General features: G+C 39.7%; 1 protein-coding gene across 1 annotated transcript; it reads left to right on the top strand.

The window, feature by feature from the left end:
• The first annotated feature begins 7,038 nt into the window (after nucleotides 1–7,038).
• On the top strand, nucleotides 7,039–16,375 carry LOC123656392 (tripartite motif-containing protein 2-like). The gene is made up of 11 exons (XM_045592082.1): nucleotides 7,039–7,058; nucleotides 8,990–9,099; nucleotides 9,374–10,011; nucleotides 10,172–10,412; nucleotides 10,792–10,954; nucleotides 11,219–11,395; nucleotides 13,058–13,161; nucleotides 13,574–13,659; nucleotides 14,920–15,078; nucleotides 15,682–15,814; nucleotides 16,131–16,375. Exons 1-11 carry the CDS (start codon nucleotides 7,039–7,041, stop codon nucleotides 16,373–16,375), a joined length of 2,076 nt encoding a protein of 691 aa, XP_045448038.1.
• The last annotated feature ends 957 nt before the right edge of the window (nucleotides 16,376–17,332 follow it).

The raw sequence follows: 17,332 nt of genomic DNA, 5'->3' as shown, positions 1-17,332 counted from the left end.
GGCGTTATTTAACGTAATCGGTTTCAGTAACTAGTTACGAAGCTAATAACCATATACGTAGTTTCGCCGATACGAATGTAACGATTATTTTACGTACGCAGTTTTTTTGCGTACGCAGTTTTATCAAAAACTTGACACAACGACCGGCGCATAAGCGTTTTGCCTAATAACGTAACAGGTTACTAATATTAATCATTACAATACGCAGAAACGCTTACGCGTAGGATAAAAAGAGATGGCTATAAGTACTATAGATGCATCTTTGTTTTCGAATATGCTCATGGGATTTTGTACGCAATTGACTATGAGCTTAAGTTTATTTTAATACGCACAGTTTTTTTAAAGAAATTTTAATTTCGGTCGTGTTTCTTTTTAAATATTTTCGAATTTACTATTTAGCATTAAGTTAAGACAGTTGACGAGTGATTAATTATTAACGATTAATGTTATTGTCTCGTGTTGAAGTATATACTAAAATAGTATGGGTTTTTTGTTGTATTTTTAATTATATGTATGTATGTATGTATTTCGAAAAATAATTAAAAACTGTACATAAAAAATCAAATGAACTTCTAAATACGCCTGCATCGATTATTATGACTATACAAAAATCAAAAAGTAATTTAAATAACATGTTTTGCAGCCAGTCGTAAGCCTGGATAAAATATGAAGGGAATTTAATTTAATTATACTATCCATCAATATTAACGCACGTAACGGCATTCGTATGTATTACAAGTTATAACACATAACTACTTCATAACCATAATACAAACAAAAGTAATATGACGTCGCCGTCCCGTACTGATACTGTATACAAAAATAACTAGTTTCGAAAAATAAGCAGTTTCGAAACTAGTTACGCGTATCCACGAAACTACGTATAACCGATTACACATAAAAGACGTTACGACCCACGACTACATATAACTATATATGAAATTACGAAACACATGCATAAACAAAATATATAATGTTTGTTGTTTTAAAATTTATCCCCAATAGGGAAAGGCAAAGGACTATAATCCATACAGCCTAGTCTGAATTTGTAAGTTTCGTTCTGATATATCAAAAGGCCGGAGCCAAGTCTGAAGTAACTTTATTGTTCTTCTGATTCGATGACTGGTAGAGTAAGGCCGAAACCAAGTCTGAAATTTCATATTTTCGTCTACTCTTCTTTGTCTATAAGTGATAGGCGAGGTCGAAACCAAGTCTGTAATAGGCCGAAGCCTGAAATATCAAAATAAAATTTCACATCCGATGAATGAAGGTCCTGATCCTGTTTCAAATATCATTGATAGTATTGCAAATAAATTCAAATATACTAGTATAGTTATCCAAATTAGTCAATAAATCTTGTGTATTGCGCGGGACATTTTTTGGTCCAGAAGTTGATAACAAGTTGGCTATAAATAAGAGGCGTTCCAGATTAAAAGCGGAGCATTCAAAAAATATGTGATCTAAAGACTGTGTAGAGTTGTTGGTGCAATGTGGGCAAACGGGCGATGAGATGATACGCATACGATTCAAATGTGCATTAAATCTGCAATGTCCAAATCTCAAGCGGCATAGTATTGTATAATATTTTCTGCTTCTATGTTGATGCGATTTAGTAAACCAAGGACTTTTTCCAATATCTTGATTTATCTGAGCATACCAAGATCCTTTTCTTAACAAGGTTTGTCGCCAAAGATCACGCCAATCAGATAGGATTTTTGATTTAATAGCAACTAATAGATCAGTGTATGGTACGGCAACATTCTCATCAACAGGGCTGCCGCTGTCACTGTCAACAATTGAACGTGCCAGAAAGTCCACATGTTCATTTCCCCTTACTCCTATATGTGAAGGTGTCCACAATAATTTGATGTTGTAGTTTCTTCTGGATAGTTGATAAAGGAGATGTCTTATTTCTAAAATGATGAAGTTTGTATTAGCACTGAATTGATAATTATCTAAAGCCTTTAGAACGCTCATACTGTCAGTAATGATCAGCCAATATTGATTAGTTTGTTTTTTAATGAATTCTAGGGCAGCAGTAATTGCTAGAGCTTCAGCTGTAAATATTGATATCTCCTTTTTCAATCTGACGCCTTGGCCAAACTTCAGATGAGGTACATAATAGGCCATGGAAACATTTATATCATTTTTTGATCCATCTGTGTAAACTTGTTTGAACTTATCAGAGTATTGTGCTATGAGGTTGTAAACTTCCTGGCGCTCTTTTAGCTTATGGTCAATAATAATATCGATTTGATTAATAAGACAGTCAAACTCCTTTTCGTAACACATCCAATTGCTAGAACTGTGTATTTTGTGTTGGTTATTTAGATTTAACATGAATGAATATTCGAAGAGAATAAATGGGTTATTAGAAGTTAATGGAGCATTTATAGGATATTTACTATGTAAGTAATTAAGCTTTTTAATTAGAGGATGATTACTAATGGAAAACAGTTTTAGCAAAAAACAGTATTTCAAATATTTAAATCTAAGGTGTAAAGGGGAAATGTTGCACTCGACCTGTAACGAATTAATTGGGGTTGTTTTCATGGCGCCAGTGATAAGTCTCAGGCTGTGATTTTGAATAATATTTAATTTGTTAACCAACTTGTCATTAGCAGAAAAACATAGAAATCCATATTCAAAATGACTGCGTACAAGAGATTTATATAGGGTAAGAAGGATTTTTGGATCAGAACCCCAATATGTTTTTGCAAGAGACTTTAAAATATTAAGAGCCTTAAGAGCTCTATCAACTATGTGGTCTACATATTTGTTCCATGATAAATTATTCATGAATATAACACCTAAAAATTTAACTTCATTTGTGATAAGAAGAGATATATTATTATAGTTTATTTTAATTCTTTCAGACCCTACTTTATTAAAAACTATGACTTTAGACTTTTCAAAGCTAATGTCCAATGCAAGATAATTAAAATAAGAATTTAATTTAACTAAAGCTTCGTTTAACTTAAGATTTAGGGTAGTTATATTATTACTAGAACAATAGACTACCAAATCATCAGCAAACTGTAAATTGTATATATGAGAGCCTAGAATTAAGTTTAATCTATGTATATAAAGTGTGAAAATCAATGGACTCAAAATGCTACCTTGACATGTACCTTTATGAGAAAGCCTTGGACCAATAAGTCTATTATTATACTTAACAAATACCTTCCTACTGTGCAAAAAATTAAAAATCCATTGTATAACTTTTACAGGTAAACCAATCGCAGCTAATTCCGTGGATAGAATATGATGGTTAACATTATTAAAGGCTCCAACTACATCGAAGAAAACTCCAGCGAGAGCTTGCTTTGATTGTATAGCATTATAAATATCAAGATGTAAGTGAGCAATGCTCTCCCTTGAAGACCTGCCTCTTCTAAAACCAAACTGATTAGAAGGTAAAATATGATTAGACTCTATGAAATGTTCCAATCTTTGTTTTAAAAGTTGTTCAAATATTTTTCCCATGCAAGAAGTCAATGCTATAGGTCTATATGAATCAAAGTTAAACTTGTCCTTGTTGGGTTTTAAGATAGGTACTAAACAATCAACCTTCCAATCCATAGGAATAAGATTATGCTCCCAAAGAAGATTCAGGATATTTAATAAAATTAGTTTAGATTGAGAAGACAGGTGTTTAAGCATTTTATATGAAATGTAGTCAAGGCCAGGTGTAGAGTCTTTTCTGGATGAAATAGCAGAATTTAATTCGACAATGGTAAAAGATTTTATAATAAAATTTTGATTAGGAAGAATATGGCAGAAAGAATTAAGATTAAAGGCTGGCTCTACAGTATCTGGAGTATATTTTTTGAGAAAATCAAAGATCCAAGAATAGTCAGAGTTGTTATGGGAAGGTGGAGAATAGCTTTTGTTAAATTTTCGCATATACGTCCAAATGACTGATATAGGAGTCGATCTGTTAAATTGTTCACAAAGTTTTATCCAACTGTTTCTTCTCTCATTTCTGATAATATATTTTTTGGTGGCTTGTAGTCTTTTAAAATTAATGTAATTAGCCTCAGTGGGATCAGATTTAAAAGTCAAATAAGCGTTTTTGCTATTTAATACGGCTTTGGTGCAATTGAAATTCCACCAAGGAAGAAGTTTTTTTTTTTTATTTAAGTTAGAAGGAGAGCATGAAGATAAAGCTGTATTAACCAAAGAGTGCTTAGAAATAGAAGATGATTTCCACAGTGCTGAGTGTAAAATATCTGTAAATTTTGTGTAGTTATGAAGGGGGTCTTGTGTATCAAGAGAAAATTCAGTGAGCAATAGTTGGACATTTAAATTATAAATGTTCCAATCAACGTTGTTCAGGTTAGGGAAGCAGGGTAGTGAGCTACTATTGGGAATAGGAGTGGCATTGTAATGATTGTTATTAAGTAAAATTTTTGTGATTACAGGAAAGTGGTAGCTGCCTAAGGGATCGTCATGTACTGACCAGTCACACTCTAGAGCCAATGAAGGTGATACTATGGTTAAGTCAAGAGCATTCTGTCTCCATATGTGCGAACCAACAGTGGTCATACTTCCGTCATTAAGTATAACCAAATTATTGTTATTGATAGACTCTAAAATGTCTTTGCCTCGACAATTAGAAGTAGAACAGCCCCAGGCTGAGTTTAGGCCATTAAAATCTCCTGCTAGGAAGATTGGTTCTGGTAAACTTTTAATTAACCTGTCTAGTTTAGATTTAGAAAAAGCAGGATTGCAATTAGTTGGACTGTAAAAGCTTATGATAGTAAGTTCTTTGTTGCTAGAGTATTTTATACGAACAACAACATTTTGAATGGAGTCATCATAAAAAGTATCAATTTTAGAATAAGAAATAGAGCTATGTATTAATATGGCTACGCCATTGTGGGTGTTTCCTGAATCAAGACGAATTACATTGTAATGACGTATCTTAAATTTTTGACAAGGCTTTAACCAAGTCTCACAAATTAACGCAATGTGAATATTTTTGTCCAAAAGGAAATAATTAAAAATATGTTGATTGTGTAGAATACTCTGAGCATTCCATTGCACAATATTTAAAGTATCCATAAAGTACAAATTATTTATTAGTAACCTTTTTTAATGTATCTTGCAGGACATTTTTAATATTTTGGGAAGAGATAGGTATTTCATTATTTTTGTTTAGTGTTATAAGTTTTACTAAAGCTTCTGTAATAGATTTGAGTATTATTTCGGAATTTAAAAGAGATAAGAACTGATCAGTTTTGTTTAATGATGGAAAGTGAGAGCTGTTTAAAACATCAACAAAGCTTTTTTTCTGAAATTTATCTCTGTTAAGCTGGATTTTTTCTTTTTTAACAGGGCATGCAGGGGATATGGCAATGTGATTGCCAGAGCAGTGACAGCAACTGGCTGCAGTATAAGGAGTCTGACAATCTTTAAAATTGTGACCTTCGCCACAAATGCTGCATCTTTGTGAATTTTTACAGAATTTTGCAATATGACCATATCTTAAACACTTTAGACACTGCTTTACTGGCGGGATGTACTGCCGTACTTCGAACCGCCAGCTGTTGAGGTCCACACTATCTGGTAAATTGGGACAGGAAAAGGTTATAGAAATTGTTTTTGTGGGGATTAATTTTATTTCTCCATTTTCTCTTACACGTCGCATAAATCTACGTATAGATATAATATTTTTCGTGCTAGTTAGAGCTGAATATATTTCTTTATTGGATAATTCTATAGGCACATGAGAAATTACCCCAGTGACCTCTGTAGCGGCAGCCGGAAGGGAAGCTTTAAGTTTGTACCCATCAAGATATTTTTTGTTGCCTAAGACCGCGTTAGCAAAAGCAGGTCTATCAAAGATAACTCCAACTTTACTTTTATTAATGCGTTTTAGTTGTTTCACGCCTTTATTATATTTTTTTATGCTATTAGCGAGTGTCATCATGTCTCTTGTTCCGATTGGCTTGTCAGCCTCTGTACTCTCCAGGAATACAATATAGTCAAAATTACCCCCGTTCTCAGGGTAGTGCCGCACGTAATCGGCTACCCGAAACGGGGCATACCTTTCGGCGTCTGTTAGCTCAACAGATTTTATGGACTCGGAGTCGGAGCTCAACGAGTCGTCCTCAGCGTTACCTTCCTCCTTCTTTTTCCTTTTCTTACTTCTCCCCATCTCTTGATTAATTTATAAGTATTTATTTATAAAAAACTCCAGTGAATGAATTATAAAATTAATAAAATATTTTTGAAAAAAAAAGACCGCCTTTTCACTTCAAAGTTCCCGCGCTTTTTTTCACAAAATATATAAATTTTTATAAATAAAACGAAGATAATGTATATCATAACAAAAAAATTCTAAATTTCATTGCATATTTCATGTTTTCTTTTTTAAATATGTACCGCATAAATTAATAATGATAATATAACATTAAGTACATTAGCATTTACTTTAGGTTATATGGTAGAATTTAATATTATAATTATTATTATAAACCTAGGTACTATATTTTAAATTTAATTTTTTTTTAAACCTTTGTTGTTAATAATTTATTATCTGTGATGACAGTTGACGTTAACAGTAGTATAATGGTTGACACAAAAATAGTTTTGATAAATATTTGGAAACAAAACTAATGCAAATTTTAAAATGGTTGAAACGTGATAGTAACACGCTGATTTCTTTTCGGTGATATATGTGACGCCTAAAGATGTTATAATTATAGAAAGTTATGGTGTGGTATCTTTCTTTGTCATGAAAATAGTTTTTCTATATTATCGATCGATTACGAAAGACTATTCGACTATATGTTATTTTGTATACAGTAGCCGTTTTTAATTTAGCAACATCTTAAATATAAAAGATTATGCTATTAGTATTTATAAAGTTACTATTCGGTTTGCTAACGTGGTAAAGGAATATGTATTTAAGATTCCGCTTCGCAATAAACGTACGGTCCTATTAAATGTAAAAAGAACGCTGTTTAAGGTGAGCTTTCGTCTATTAAATGATGAGATAAGTTTACTGAAGTGTGCCTGGAATTTACGTCCATGTATTGTTGTTCTTTCCTGTGAGTATTTTTCTTGTACCTTTGTTCTACTACCATTCTCATTTCCATTAAATTTCATTTCTATTTGTTCACTAATATCTAGTTTAGCTTTTATTAAACCGCTTTTTGTCTTTATTTATGTATTAAGTGGCTATGTAAAAAAAATAATTACATGTGTATTTTAAAAAAATCTACCTTATACTCAATAAATATTTTAATTATTGATTTTACTTTGTATATTTAAAATTTATTATTTATAAAAATTGTTACCAATGTGTAATGAACATATTTGTTAGTAATTTTATTAAGTGATATTCCCATTGTTTTCACATTAATTACACAAAACAAAAATAAACAACACTAAATAATCATTATATACTTTAGTTTTACAACATATTACTGGTTTTTGTATAGCATTCATGAAGCGCTAAAAACGGTGACATTATGTCCTTCAGTTGAATGGCAAAGTTCAAAAAATCCCTAAGTCTTCTGATATAAAGACTGCGCAAGTAATACTCCTTTTCATTGTATATGGATTGATCTTTATTTCCAACATGTACCTAAGTGCATTTTTTTTTGGAAAAACTTAAAAATCTAATTCAAGTGACTGGTCTCCAAAAATCTCTAATTCCAAAAAAATTTTGTTTGTGGTAATGAAGATTGTGGAAGATGAAACTGAAAAATTCAAGTAGATAGTGACTATGTTAAATAGATTGAAGTATAAGTTTGTTTATGTAAGAAGAAAAATAAAATAGTGTTTATGGCTGTTTCAAAATAAGTGTGTTTTTATTTCTCCTTGTTATTTTATATGATTTTGACGTGGGTGTAGTCATGGGCAGAAACCTAGTCTAACCTATAGTATTATTTCCTCCAAATCTTAAAGATTTTTAATTAAAATCCCTAAGTCCAAACTAAAAATACCTAAGTCCAATGGTTTTAATTCTAATCAAAACCTATTACTTTGTATTTTCCTTAAAAAAATTCATTAATGTGTGTAATGTAGTTCCAAAGACATTGTTATTTTATTTTATGAATCCAAATTATTAATCTTATTCCAATATTTCAAATGCAATAAAGTGGAGTTAGTGAGATTTTTAACTGGGCCATAATGTGGAGGAAGTGGGTTGATATGACATTATGTGGACAATATTACATACAAAAGATATTTGTGAAAAATATCACTCAATTGAAGTCAATGAAATAAATCAAGAGCAATCTGCCATGATTGGTGAATCATGAATTACAGAGGTCTGTGTATATTGTCTCACATTTAGAATGATGACTACTTTAATTATAACTTTTGTTTATTTGTAATTTGTTAATTTGTATTTTATGTTACTGTGCAAGTTACTTAATATTAATATTTGTAGACCTATTCAAGAATTTCTTGATTTTAACCAAGTTTATAAGCTATTAAATTGCTAAAGAATAAATTCTACAGAAGAATGTTATTTTAATAGATTTTATTGTTAACTTAGTCACATTCTAAAACAAAGCAAAAGTTATAGCTTACCCACTAAACAGTTTGGAATACACATTAGCATTAAAACAATCAAAGCTACCTAAAAAGTAGTCTTTCAATTACACTATCATTTTATATGATTGCTAATTTTATTTATAACTTCTATTTTACAGTTAATATCTAATATAATAACATAAAATTGTTTATGCTAATAATTGCAAAATGTTTTCCTCATATTATCATATTCCCGTTAAAAGTTAAGCTTATTATACACATTGTTTGCAGTAGTGGCTGTCAATGCCTACCTACATTTATATTAATCACCATTACATGTGCTATATATCTTTTTGCTATGTTTATTTATTTATGTGTTGATGTCACACACAACCTTTTAAGTATTAAAATATTTGATATGTTGGTTAGCTTTATGTTTAAGTAGTTATTTGGTAATAAAACTAGCTTTTCATTTTATTTTAACCTTATGGTACAGTTCACGGCTGGGCGTCGGGATGGCGAGCATGAGCTCCACGCTCGTCGAGACGGTGTCCATCAACTATGAGGATTTTAATGAGAGCTTCCTCACCTGTGGCACTTGTTTATGTTAGTACACCTTAATTTTAAGCACACAATTGTCTTATAAATCATTGATATCACATAATTACAAGCAATATGATATGTCATTTAGTTATTACACTCACAGCTCCACACATGTATGTATGTGAAAATGTAAATAGACCATGTCTATACTGTATCTGTTTTAATATTTTATCTTTACGCTAACCACTGAAAATCACTAAGCAATTTTAAATAAAACATAACAGAATATCTTAAAATTTTATTTTGTGCTAAATATACCTTGATTTGTTGTTAACAGGCACTTATGATGGAGGGGAGCATACTCCAAAGCTTTTGCCGTGTTCTCATACCGTTTGTCTACACTGTCTTACGCGAATAGCCGCCTCACAGACTAGGGATGCAGGAAGCTTCAGATGTCCGATATGCCGAGAATTAATAACCATACCACGTGGCGGCGTTCCGGCTTTGCCTCCATCGTTCCTTGTGAACCAATTATTAGATTTAATGGCTAGACAGAGAAGAGAAGTAATCCCCCAGTGCAGTTCACACCCCGGTAGAGAGTTACTCTTCTGCGAAACTTGTGACTGTGTTTTCTGCAGACACTGTGCAGACGGTCCTCATAGTGATACTCCTTGTGATCATACCGTGGTGCCGTTTTCTATAGCATTAAAGAGAATGTCTGAGATATTGTTATATAGAGCCAATGAGTGCCTGAGTAAGCTGGGTTCCGCGAGGGATGCCGTGGCTAGTGAGTTGAGGAGACTAGAGGCGGCAGCGACTGCGGCTGACGAGGCTATAGATAGACATTTCACAGAATTAAAAGCCGCATTAGATAAACGGCATAGCGAACTAAAATCGGCTGCAGCAGCTGCTGCTACACATAAGAGAAAGCTACTTGAAGAACAGTTGAAATTGATTGATGCTGAAAAAGCAAAAGTAAGTTTTGCTACTAAAGTTTTTGCTTTTGATATATGCATAAGCGTGTATTTTTAAAATTAGAATAAAGCAACATTAAAAAATATTGAAGTCCAACTATGACTTCTGAAACTAGATTTTTGTTTATATGATTTATCTAAAGCTGGTTTTATTTTTGCAGGTTGAGGCAGAATGCTCAGGTCTTCAACAGCAGGTTGAAGTTAGGGAAGTGAGCAGTCGAGCCGCGGCTTTAGGGGCTAGACTTGGCGATGCTGCAGCACTTGCTGAGCCAAGAGAGAACGCCTTCTTAGCGGTAGACTTTGCACACAACGACGCTCAACTAAGATTTGCCGAGGCATTGGCAGAATTGGGTAGAGTTCGGACTAGTACTACTTTTCCTGGTTTATGTACTCTACAGTTAGGTAAGTAACAAATTTTATATTTAATTTATATTTTAATAATTGTAATTTCAAATAGAAATACCACAGATAACTAAGGCTGAAATCTGCATTATTATTTAGTATTTTGTAAATGTATAATTATTAGGTAAATACTTTGCTCTCAGGATTTATTAGAGTTCAATTTTAAAACTTCTTTCTTGCAAAATCTGTTTATACAGACAAGGTAGTGTGTGATTTATATTAGTTAAACAAGAACTATATGTAAAAACATTGATCATTTAAGGCACATATTTTCGTTTAATTGCATTCATTATACCTCCAAAATCTTTATCTCTGAAGAAAAACATTATATGAGATATTCAGGATTAATTACTAACCCATAGTTGTTTATATGTTTCAGAGTCAGCTTGTGTATGTGGTCTCGAATTAGTGGTAGTTTTACGGACTGTTGACTATCATGGTGAAGCCAGAAGTACTGGTGGGGATCCTGTCACTGCTGCTGCTACATTAGACGATGCACCACTGCCATGTACTGTCACTGACCTCGATTCAGGGTTATATCGGTATGCACTTTTTTTTCTCGCTGTAAACAAGGTTTTCGCATAGTAGAAAATATATCTAACCTTACTAATAAAAACCAATGAAAAAGCTATGTATACGAGGGAAATATTTAAAAATTGGTCCTAAATCAATGCTTCACCAATTTACTTCTACCGGTTAGTTTAATCATTAGTCTCAGAAATATAAAAATAAAACCCTTTTTTGACTCAATTTAGGTTCATTTTTAAATGTGTCAGAGTCAACAACATGAGTGTCTGTGTCCGCAGCATCTCGATGCGCCCGTGGAGCGCGGGCGCGGTGTGCGTGCGCGTGCTGGTGTTCGCGCGCGGCGTGCGCGACTCGCCGCTGCGCGCCACCGTGCTGCCGGCCGCCGCGCCGCTGCGCGTGTGGGGCGCGCGCGGCTCGGGCAAGGAGCAGCTCAGCCAGCCCGTCGCCGTCGCCAGGTGACGTGACGTCTCGCTCCCTGCCTCTGTCTCTGTCTCTGTCTCTCGGTAGCTCGCACCGTGCTGCCGGCCGCCGCGCCGCTGCGCGTGTGGGGCGCGCGCGGCTCGGGCAAGGAGCAGCTCAGCCAGCCCGTCGCCGTCGCCAGGTGACGTGACGTCTCGCTCCCTGCCTCTGTCTCTGTCTCTGTCTCTCGGTAGCTCGCACCGTGCTGCCGGCCGCCGCGCCGCTGCGCGTGTGGGGCGCGCGCGGCTCGGGCAAGGAGCAGCTCAGCCAGCCCGTCGCCGTCGCCAGGTGACGTGACGTCTCGCTCCCTGCCTCTGTCTCTGTCTCTGTCTCTCGGTAGCTCGCACCGTGCTGCCGGCCGCCGCGCCGCTGCGCGTGTGGGGCGCGCGCGGCTCGGGCAAGGAGCAGCTCAGCCAGCCCGTCGCCGTCGCCAGGTGACGTGACGTCTCGCTCCCTGCCTCTGTCTCTGTCTCTGTCTCTCGGTAGCTCGCACCGTGCTGCCGGCCGCCGCGCCGCTGCGCGTGTGGGGCGCGCGCGGCTCGGGCAAGGAGCAGCTCAGCCAGCCCGTCGCCGTCGCCAGGTGACGTGACGTCTCGCTCCCTGCCTCTGTCTCTGTCTCTGTCTCTCGGTAGCTCGCACCGTGCTGCCGGCCGCCGCGCCGCTGCGCGTGTGGGGCGCGCGCGGCTCGGGCAAGGAGCAGCTCAGCCAGCCCGTCGCCGTCGCCAGGTGACGTGACGTCTCGCTCCCTGCCTCTGTCTCTGTCTCTGTCTCTCGGTAGCTCGCACCGTGCTGCCGGCCGCCGCGCCGCTGCGCGTGTGGGGCGCGCGCGGCTCGGGCAAGGAGCAGCTCAGCCAGCCCGTCGCCGTCGCCAGGTGACGTGACGTCTCGCTCCCTGCCTCTGTCTCTGTCTCTGTCTCTCGGTAGCTCGCACCGTGCTGCCGGCCGCCGCGCCGCTGCGCGTGTGGGGCGCGCGCGGCTCGGGCAAGGAGCAGCTCAGCCAGCCCGTCGCCGTCGCCAGGTGACGTGACGTCTCGCTCCCTGCCTCTGTCTCTGTCTCTGTCTCTCGGTAGCTCGCACCGTGCTGCCGGCCGCCGCGCCGCTGCGCGTGTGGGGCGCGCGCGGCTCGGGCAAGGAGCAGCTCAGCCAGCCCGTCGCCGTCGCCAGGTGACGTGACGTCTCGCTCCCTGCCTCTGTCTCTGTCTCTGTCTCTCGGTAGCTCGCACCGTGCTGCCGGCCGCCGCGCCGCTGCGCGTGTGGGGCGCGCGCGGCTCGGGCAAGGAGCAGCTCAGCCAGCCCGTCGCCGTCGCCAGGTGACGTGACGTCTCGCACTGTGCTGCCGGCCGCTGTGTATATATATATATATATATATATATATATATATATATATATATATATATATATATATATACATTTTGTACTGAACAAAACTTTCTGTTTTGTTTCTATTGTATCTGTTTGTGTGATGCACAAAACGATGTTGCTAAATGTCCATGCCGATATCTACATTTTTAACTATAATAATTATCTAGTCTATTTAATATAGGTACATAACTTGTTTTGTTATGACATAAAAACATTTAGGTAAATGGTCAATTAGGTAATTAATTTAAATTTCGTTCAATGATTATAAGTTTTTTTATTTTATTTTTTTATTTCAGATGTCCCAAACGTCGTGAAATTTATGTTCTCGATGCCGGTAATTCAAGAGTAAAAGTGTTAGATGACGAAACCTTTGCTTTTAAAACTCATATAGTAAATGATGGTGAGATTTTATTTTTTAATGTTATGTAATTAATTTATGGCTATGAGCATGTTTCACTTAATCTATACTAATATTATAAAGAGGAAAGATATGATTGTTTGCATTGAATAGGCTATAAAACTACTGAACCGATTTGAAAAATTCTTTCATTGTTGGGAAGCTACATTATCCGCGAATGACTTAGACTTTATTGTAGTTTAAAAAAGATATATATATATATATATATATATATATAGGGAAATAAAAAAAATATATTTAGAAATTTTTGTTAAACATCCGTACGAAGCCGAGGCAAAATGCTGGTGTTACATAAAATAAAAAACTGCTTCTTACAAATACTCTGTCGAGCTGTTTTGATAAATTTAAAGTTTACATGTAATCGGTAAAAAATTAATTCCTAATTATATTATAGGGTTGGCAGGAAGAAGCTGTACAGGGATAGCAGTGACGGCTGAAGGCGTCGTTGTTGTCAACTGGCGAACGAGGACACTCACGGAGGTAACAATTTGTTTTACGTTGATGTTATTATTATAAATACAAGGTAATGCAAAAAAATTAAATCGCGTAGCTATTAACACATTTACAGTGGGTCGAATTGGAACATTAGGCGATCGTGTGGAGCAGTTGAATATCAAAATTACTAATACAAGCCTTCTAAAATTAGGAAATTTGCAATAAATGTGCAGTGACTGTGCAATCGATTCCCTATGTTATTTAAATTGTATTACATAAGCTGAGTATCAAAAACATTTTTGCAATTAAACTAGTACTAAAAATCTTCTGTGACCATAGTTAATACTATTAGTAGTATCTGCAATTCACAAATTGCTCTCCGCAGACTCTTGCTTGGCTATGATCTTCTGAATTACAATTTGACCACAATATTTGCACAATAGTTGCTATCGCTTTGTTATTGCACGTCATGCCAAAACCAGTCAGGAAGGTCCCGGTTGTTATTATAAATACCTGATAGCGGTGAGTGAGTAACGACTCATAGTACATATACGCCTTTCCTTAGTGTAGCAGCGTGATGGATTAAGCTCCAATTCTTCTCCTACATGGAAAAAGAGGACTATGTCCAACAGTGGAATATTACAGGCTAAATTCGCTTAATTAAAAATATTTAAAATTGTCATTTCGTCCTTTGTTAATTATCTGGCATAAACTAATTAAATATTCATTTTATTTAGGTCATATTAACTTAAGAACTTCCATAGATTACCCACAGATAAATTTATAAGTTGTGGTATTGTTACAGCAGTTATTACCAATGATCTGTCGTGTATTATTAGGTTGTGGTGTATCACACTAAATTTATAGCAGATTTTTTTTACAATACCACAGATAGCTAAAGCAGCAAAGAGTTATAAATCTGTTGCTGGTTTAAAAGAAAATACGAGATAATGAATAAATTAATGAAAGCAAGGCATATAGGTAGTAGGAGACATTTTGACTTCCATATCTATCTTTTTGTTTCTCTCTCTCTTTCTATCTCTGTCACTCTCTCTGTTCTTAGAAAGTACTACTATAGTAGCCACTTTAGTTTCTGACTATAAAAGTGTGGTACTTAGGTATAGCCAGAAGTATATGAACAGGAATGCAAGTAGGCTTCAGTTGAAATCTTGGGTTTTGTCCTTTGTTGGCAGTCTACTTAAGCCCGGTTGCTATATTTTGATAAAAAAACCATTTATGACCTTCACTACTGTCTGTCGGCCAGATGAGTAAGTAGGCTGTAATAACACTTACAAATATTCACAGATCAACAGCGAGGGCGGTACGGTGCGGACAATCCGCTCGGAGCGTCTGGTGGAGCCGGTGTGTGTGGCCGCCCACGCGGCGTCGCGTCGTCTGGCCGTGGCCGACAACGGCGCCCGCACTGTCTTCGTGTTTGACACTCACGGGAACATCGAGCGGGAGGTAGGCTTGTATTATCTTGTAAGGGGTCGATTAGGGCGAAGCGTTCTGGAAAACAACATGTGAATTGATTTTTAATATCGTAAAATCATCATAGATAATATCCTAGTTATATATATAATTATATATATATATATATATATATATATATATATATATATATATTAACGGATATCGAAGTCGATGCAGACGCTCAAGCAGGTTAAAAACGGAATGGCCCCGAGGAATGACGGAGTTACGACTGAGCTCCATGAGGCCGCAGGACGACTTATCTTAAAAGTATTGACGAGACTAACGCCGTCATCCACTGGTTAACTACGCCGGAAGCGTAAATGTACGACGATGGCGACGATGACTTTCCATATTCAAGACCAGCGAACTAGACCCATTTTCGATAAATTATTATGTCACTCAGTATTCGTCTATGGTACCCTTATTGAAGTTGTTTAGGTTTATGATTTTCTTTATTGCACTAAATAATTTTACAATAGTCATTGTAATATAGGCAGTTAGCAAGAGTGAACTTATCTCTAAAAGAGATCTTTTCCAGTCAACGTATATGTCTATATCTACCTAAAACTTTTTTTAAATAAAATCTCATCACAGGTTGGTAACGGCGATTTGGGACTTGTAGGCGGGCTAGCTCTGACAGAAGACATGATCGTAGTGGCAGACGTAGCGGTGCGGGTGTATGATTCGGAAGGAAATCTGCAAACTATTTTAGCACCTATACCAAAAGGTAAAGAGATCTTTTATACGAATCGGTGTTATTGAGTCACTTGTTGTGTATTATCGAATTAGTTAAGATAGTTGGTGGATTTATTATAAGCTATTTAAAAGTGAGAAGATATTAAATGAATAATACTCGTGTGTTGTGCAAATGTGTACTGCTTAAGTTAGGTTTGCAGCGTGATTTTTATCTCTCTATTAGGGTAAAACCATAGTACTACAGGCGATATTGCATCATACATATAAAAAAAGAATTCATAAGATAACACCAACTCCGTTTACCATGGATCGCTAATTACATAGGATTTATCTCCGTCGCGGAGCAGGTCGCGGAGGCTACGGCGGCGTCGCGGTGGAGCGCACGGAGAGCGGGCCGCGCATCGTGTGCGCGCGCTCCGTGCGCGGCCGGCCCGCGCTGGCCGTGCTGGAGGCGGGCGGCGCGCTGCTGGCCGCCTGCGAGCTGGCGGAGCGCCGGCCGCGCCGCGTGGCCGGCCTGGCGCTGCTGCCCGGCCGCCGCGCGCTGCTGGCCGACCTGGCCGGCGACTGCCTGCGCCTGCACACGTACTGGTGAGTGGCGGTGCCGTGCTGGAGGCGGGCGGCGCGCTGCTGGCCGCCTGCGAGCTGGCGGAGCGCCGGCCGCGCCGCGTGGCCGGCCTGGCGCTGCTGCCCGGCCGCCGCGCGCTGCTGGCCGACCTGGCCGGCGACTGCCTGCGCCTGCACACGTACTGGTGAGTGGCGGTGCCGTGCTGGAGGCGGGCGGCGCGCTGCTGGCCGCCTGCGAGCTGGCGGAGCGCCGGCCGCGCCGCGTGGCCGGCCTGGCGCTGCTGCCCGGCCGCCGCGCGCTGCTGGCCGACCTGGCCGGCGACTGCCTGCGCCTGCACACGTACTGGTGAGTGGCGGTGCCGTGCTGGAGGCGGGCGGCGCGCTGCTGGCCGCCTGCGAGCTGGCGGAGCGCCGGCCGCGCCGCGTGGCCGGCCTGGCGCTGCTGCCCGGCCGCCGCGCGCTGCTGGCCGACCTGGCCGGCGACTGCCTGCGCCTGCACACGTACTGGTGAGTGGCGGTGCCGTGCTGGAGGCGGGCGGCGCGCTGCTGGCCGCCTGCGAGCTGGCGGAGCGCCGGCCGCGCCGCGTGGCCGGCCTGGCGCTGCTGCCCGGCCGCCGCGCGCTGCTGGCCGACCTGGCCGGCGACTGCCTGCGCCTGCACACGTACTGGTGAGTGGCGGTGCCGTGCTGGAGGCGGGCGGCGCGCTGCTGGCCGCCTGCGAGCTGGCGGAGCGCCGGCCGCGCCGCGTGGCCGGCCTGGCGCTGCTGCCCGGCCGCCGCGCGCTGCTGGCCGACCTGGCCGGCGACTGCCTGCGCCTGCACACGTACTGGTGAGTGGCGGTGCCGTGCTGGAGGCGGGCGGCGCGCTGCTGGCCGCCTGCGAGCTGGCGGAGCGCCGGCCGCGCCGCGTGGCCGGCCTGGCGCTGCTGCCCGGCCGCCGCGCGCTGCTGGCCGACCTGGCCGGCGACTGCCTGCGCCTGCACACG

Source organism: Melitaea cinxia, chromosome 9 (genome assembly GCF_905220565.1).
Source record: "Melitaea cinxia chromosome 9, ilMelCinx1.1, whole genome shotgun sequence".
In the NCBI taxonomy this organism is placed as follows: domain Eukaryota; kingdom Metazoa; phylum Arthropoda; class Insecta; order Lepidoptera; family Nymphalidae; genus Melitaea; species Melitaea cinxia.
This window is presented reverse-complemented; position numbering and strand designations above follow the sequence as displayed.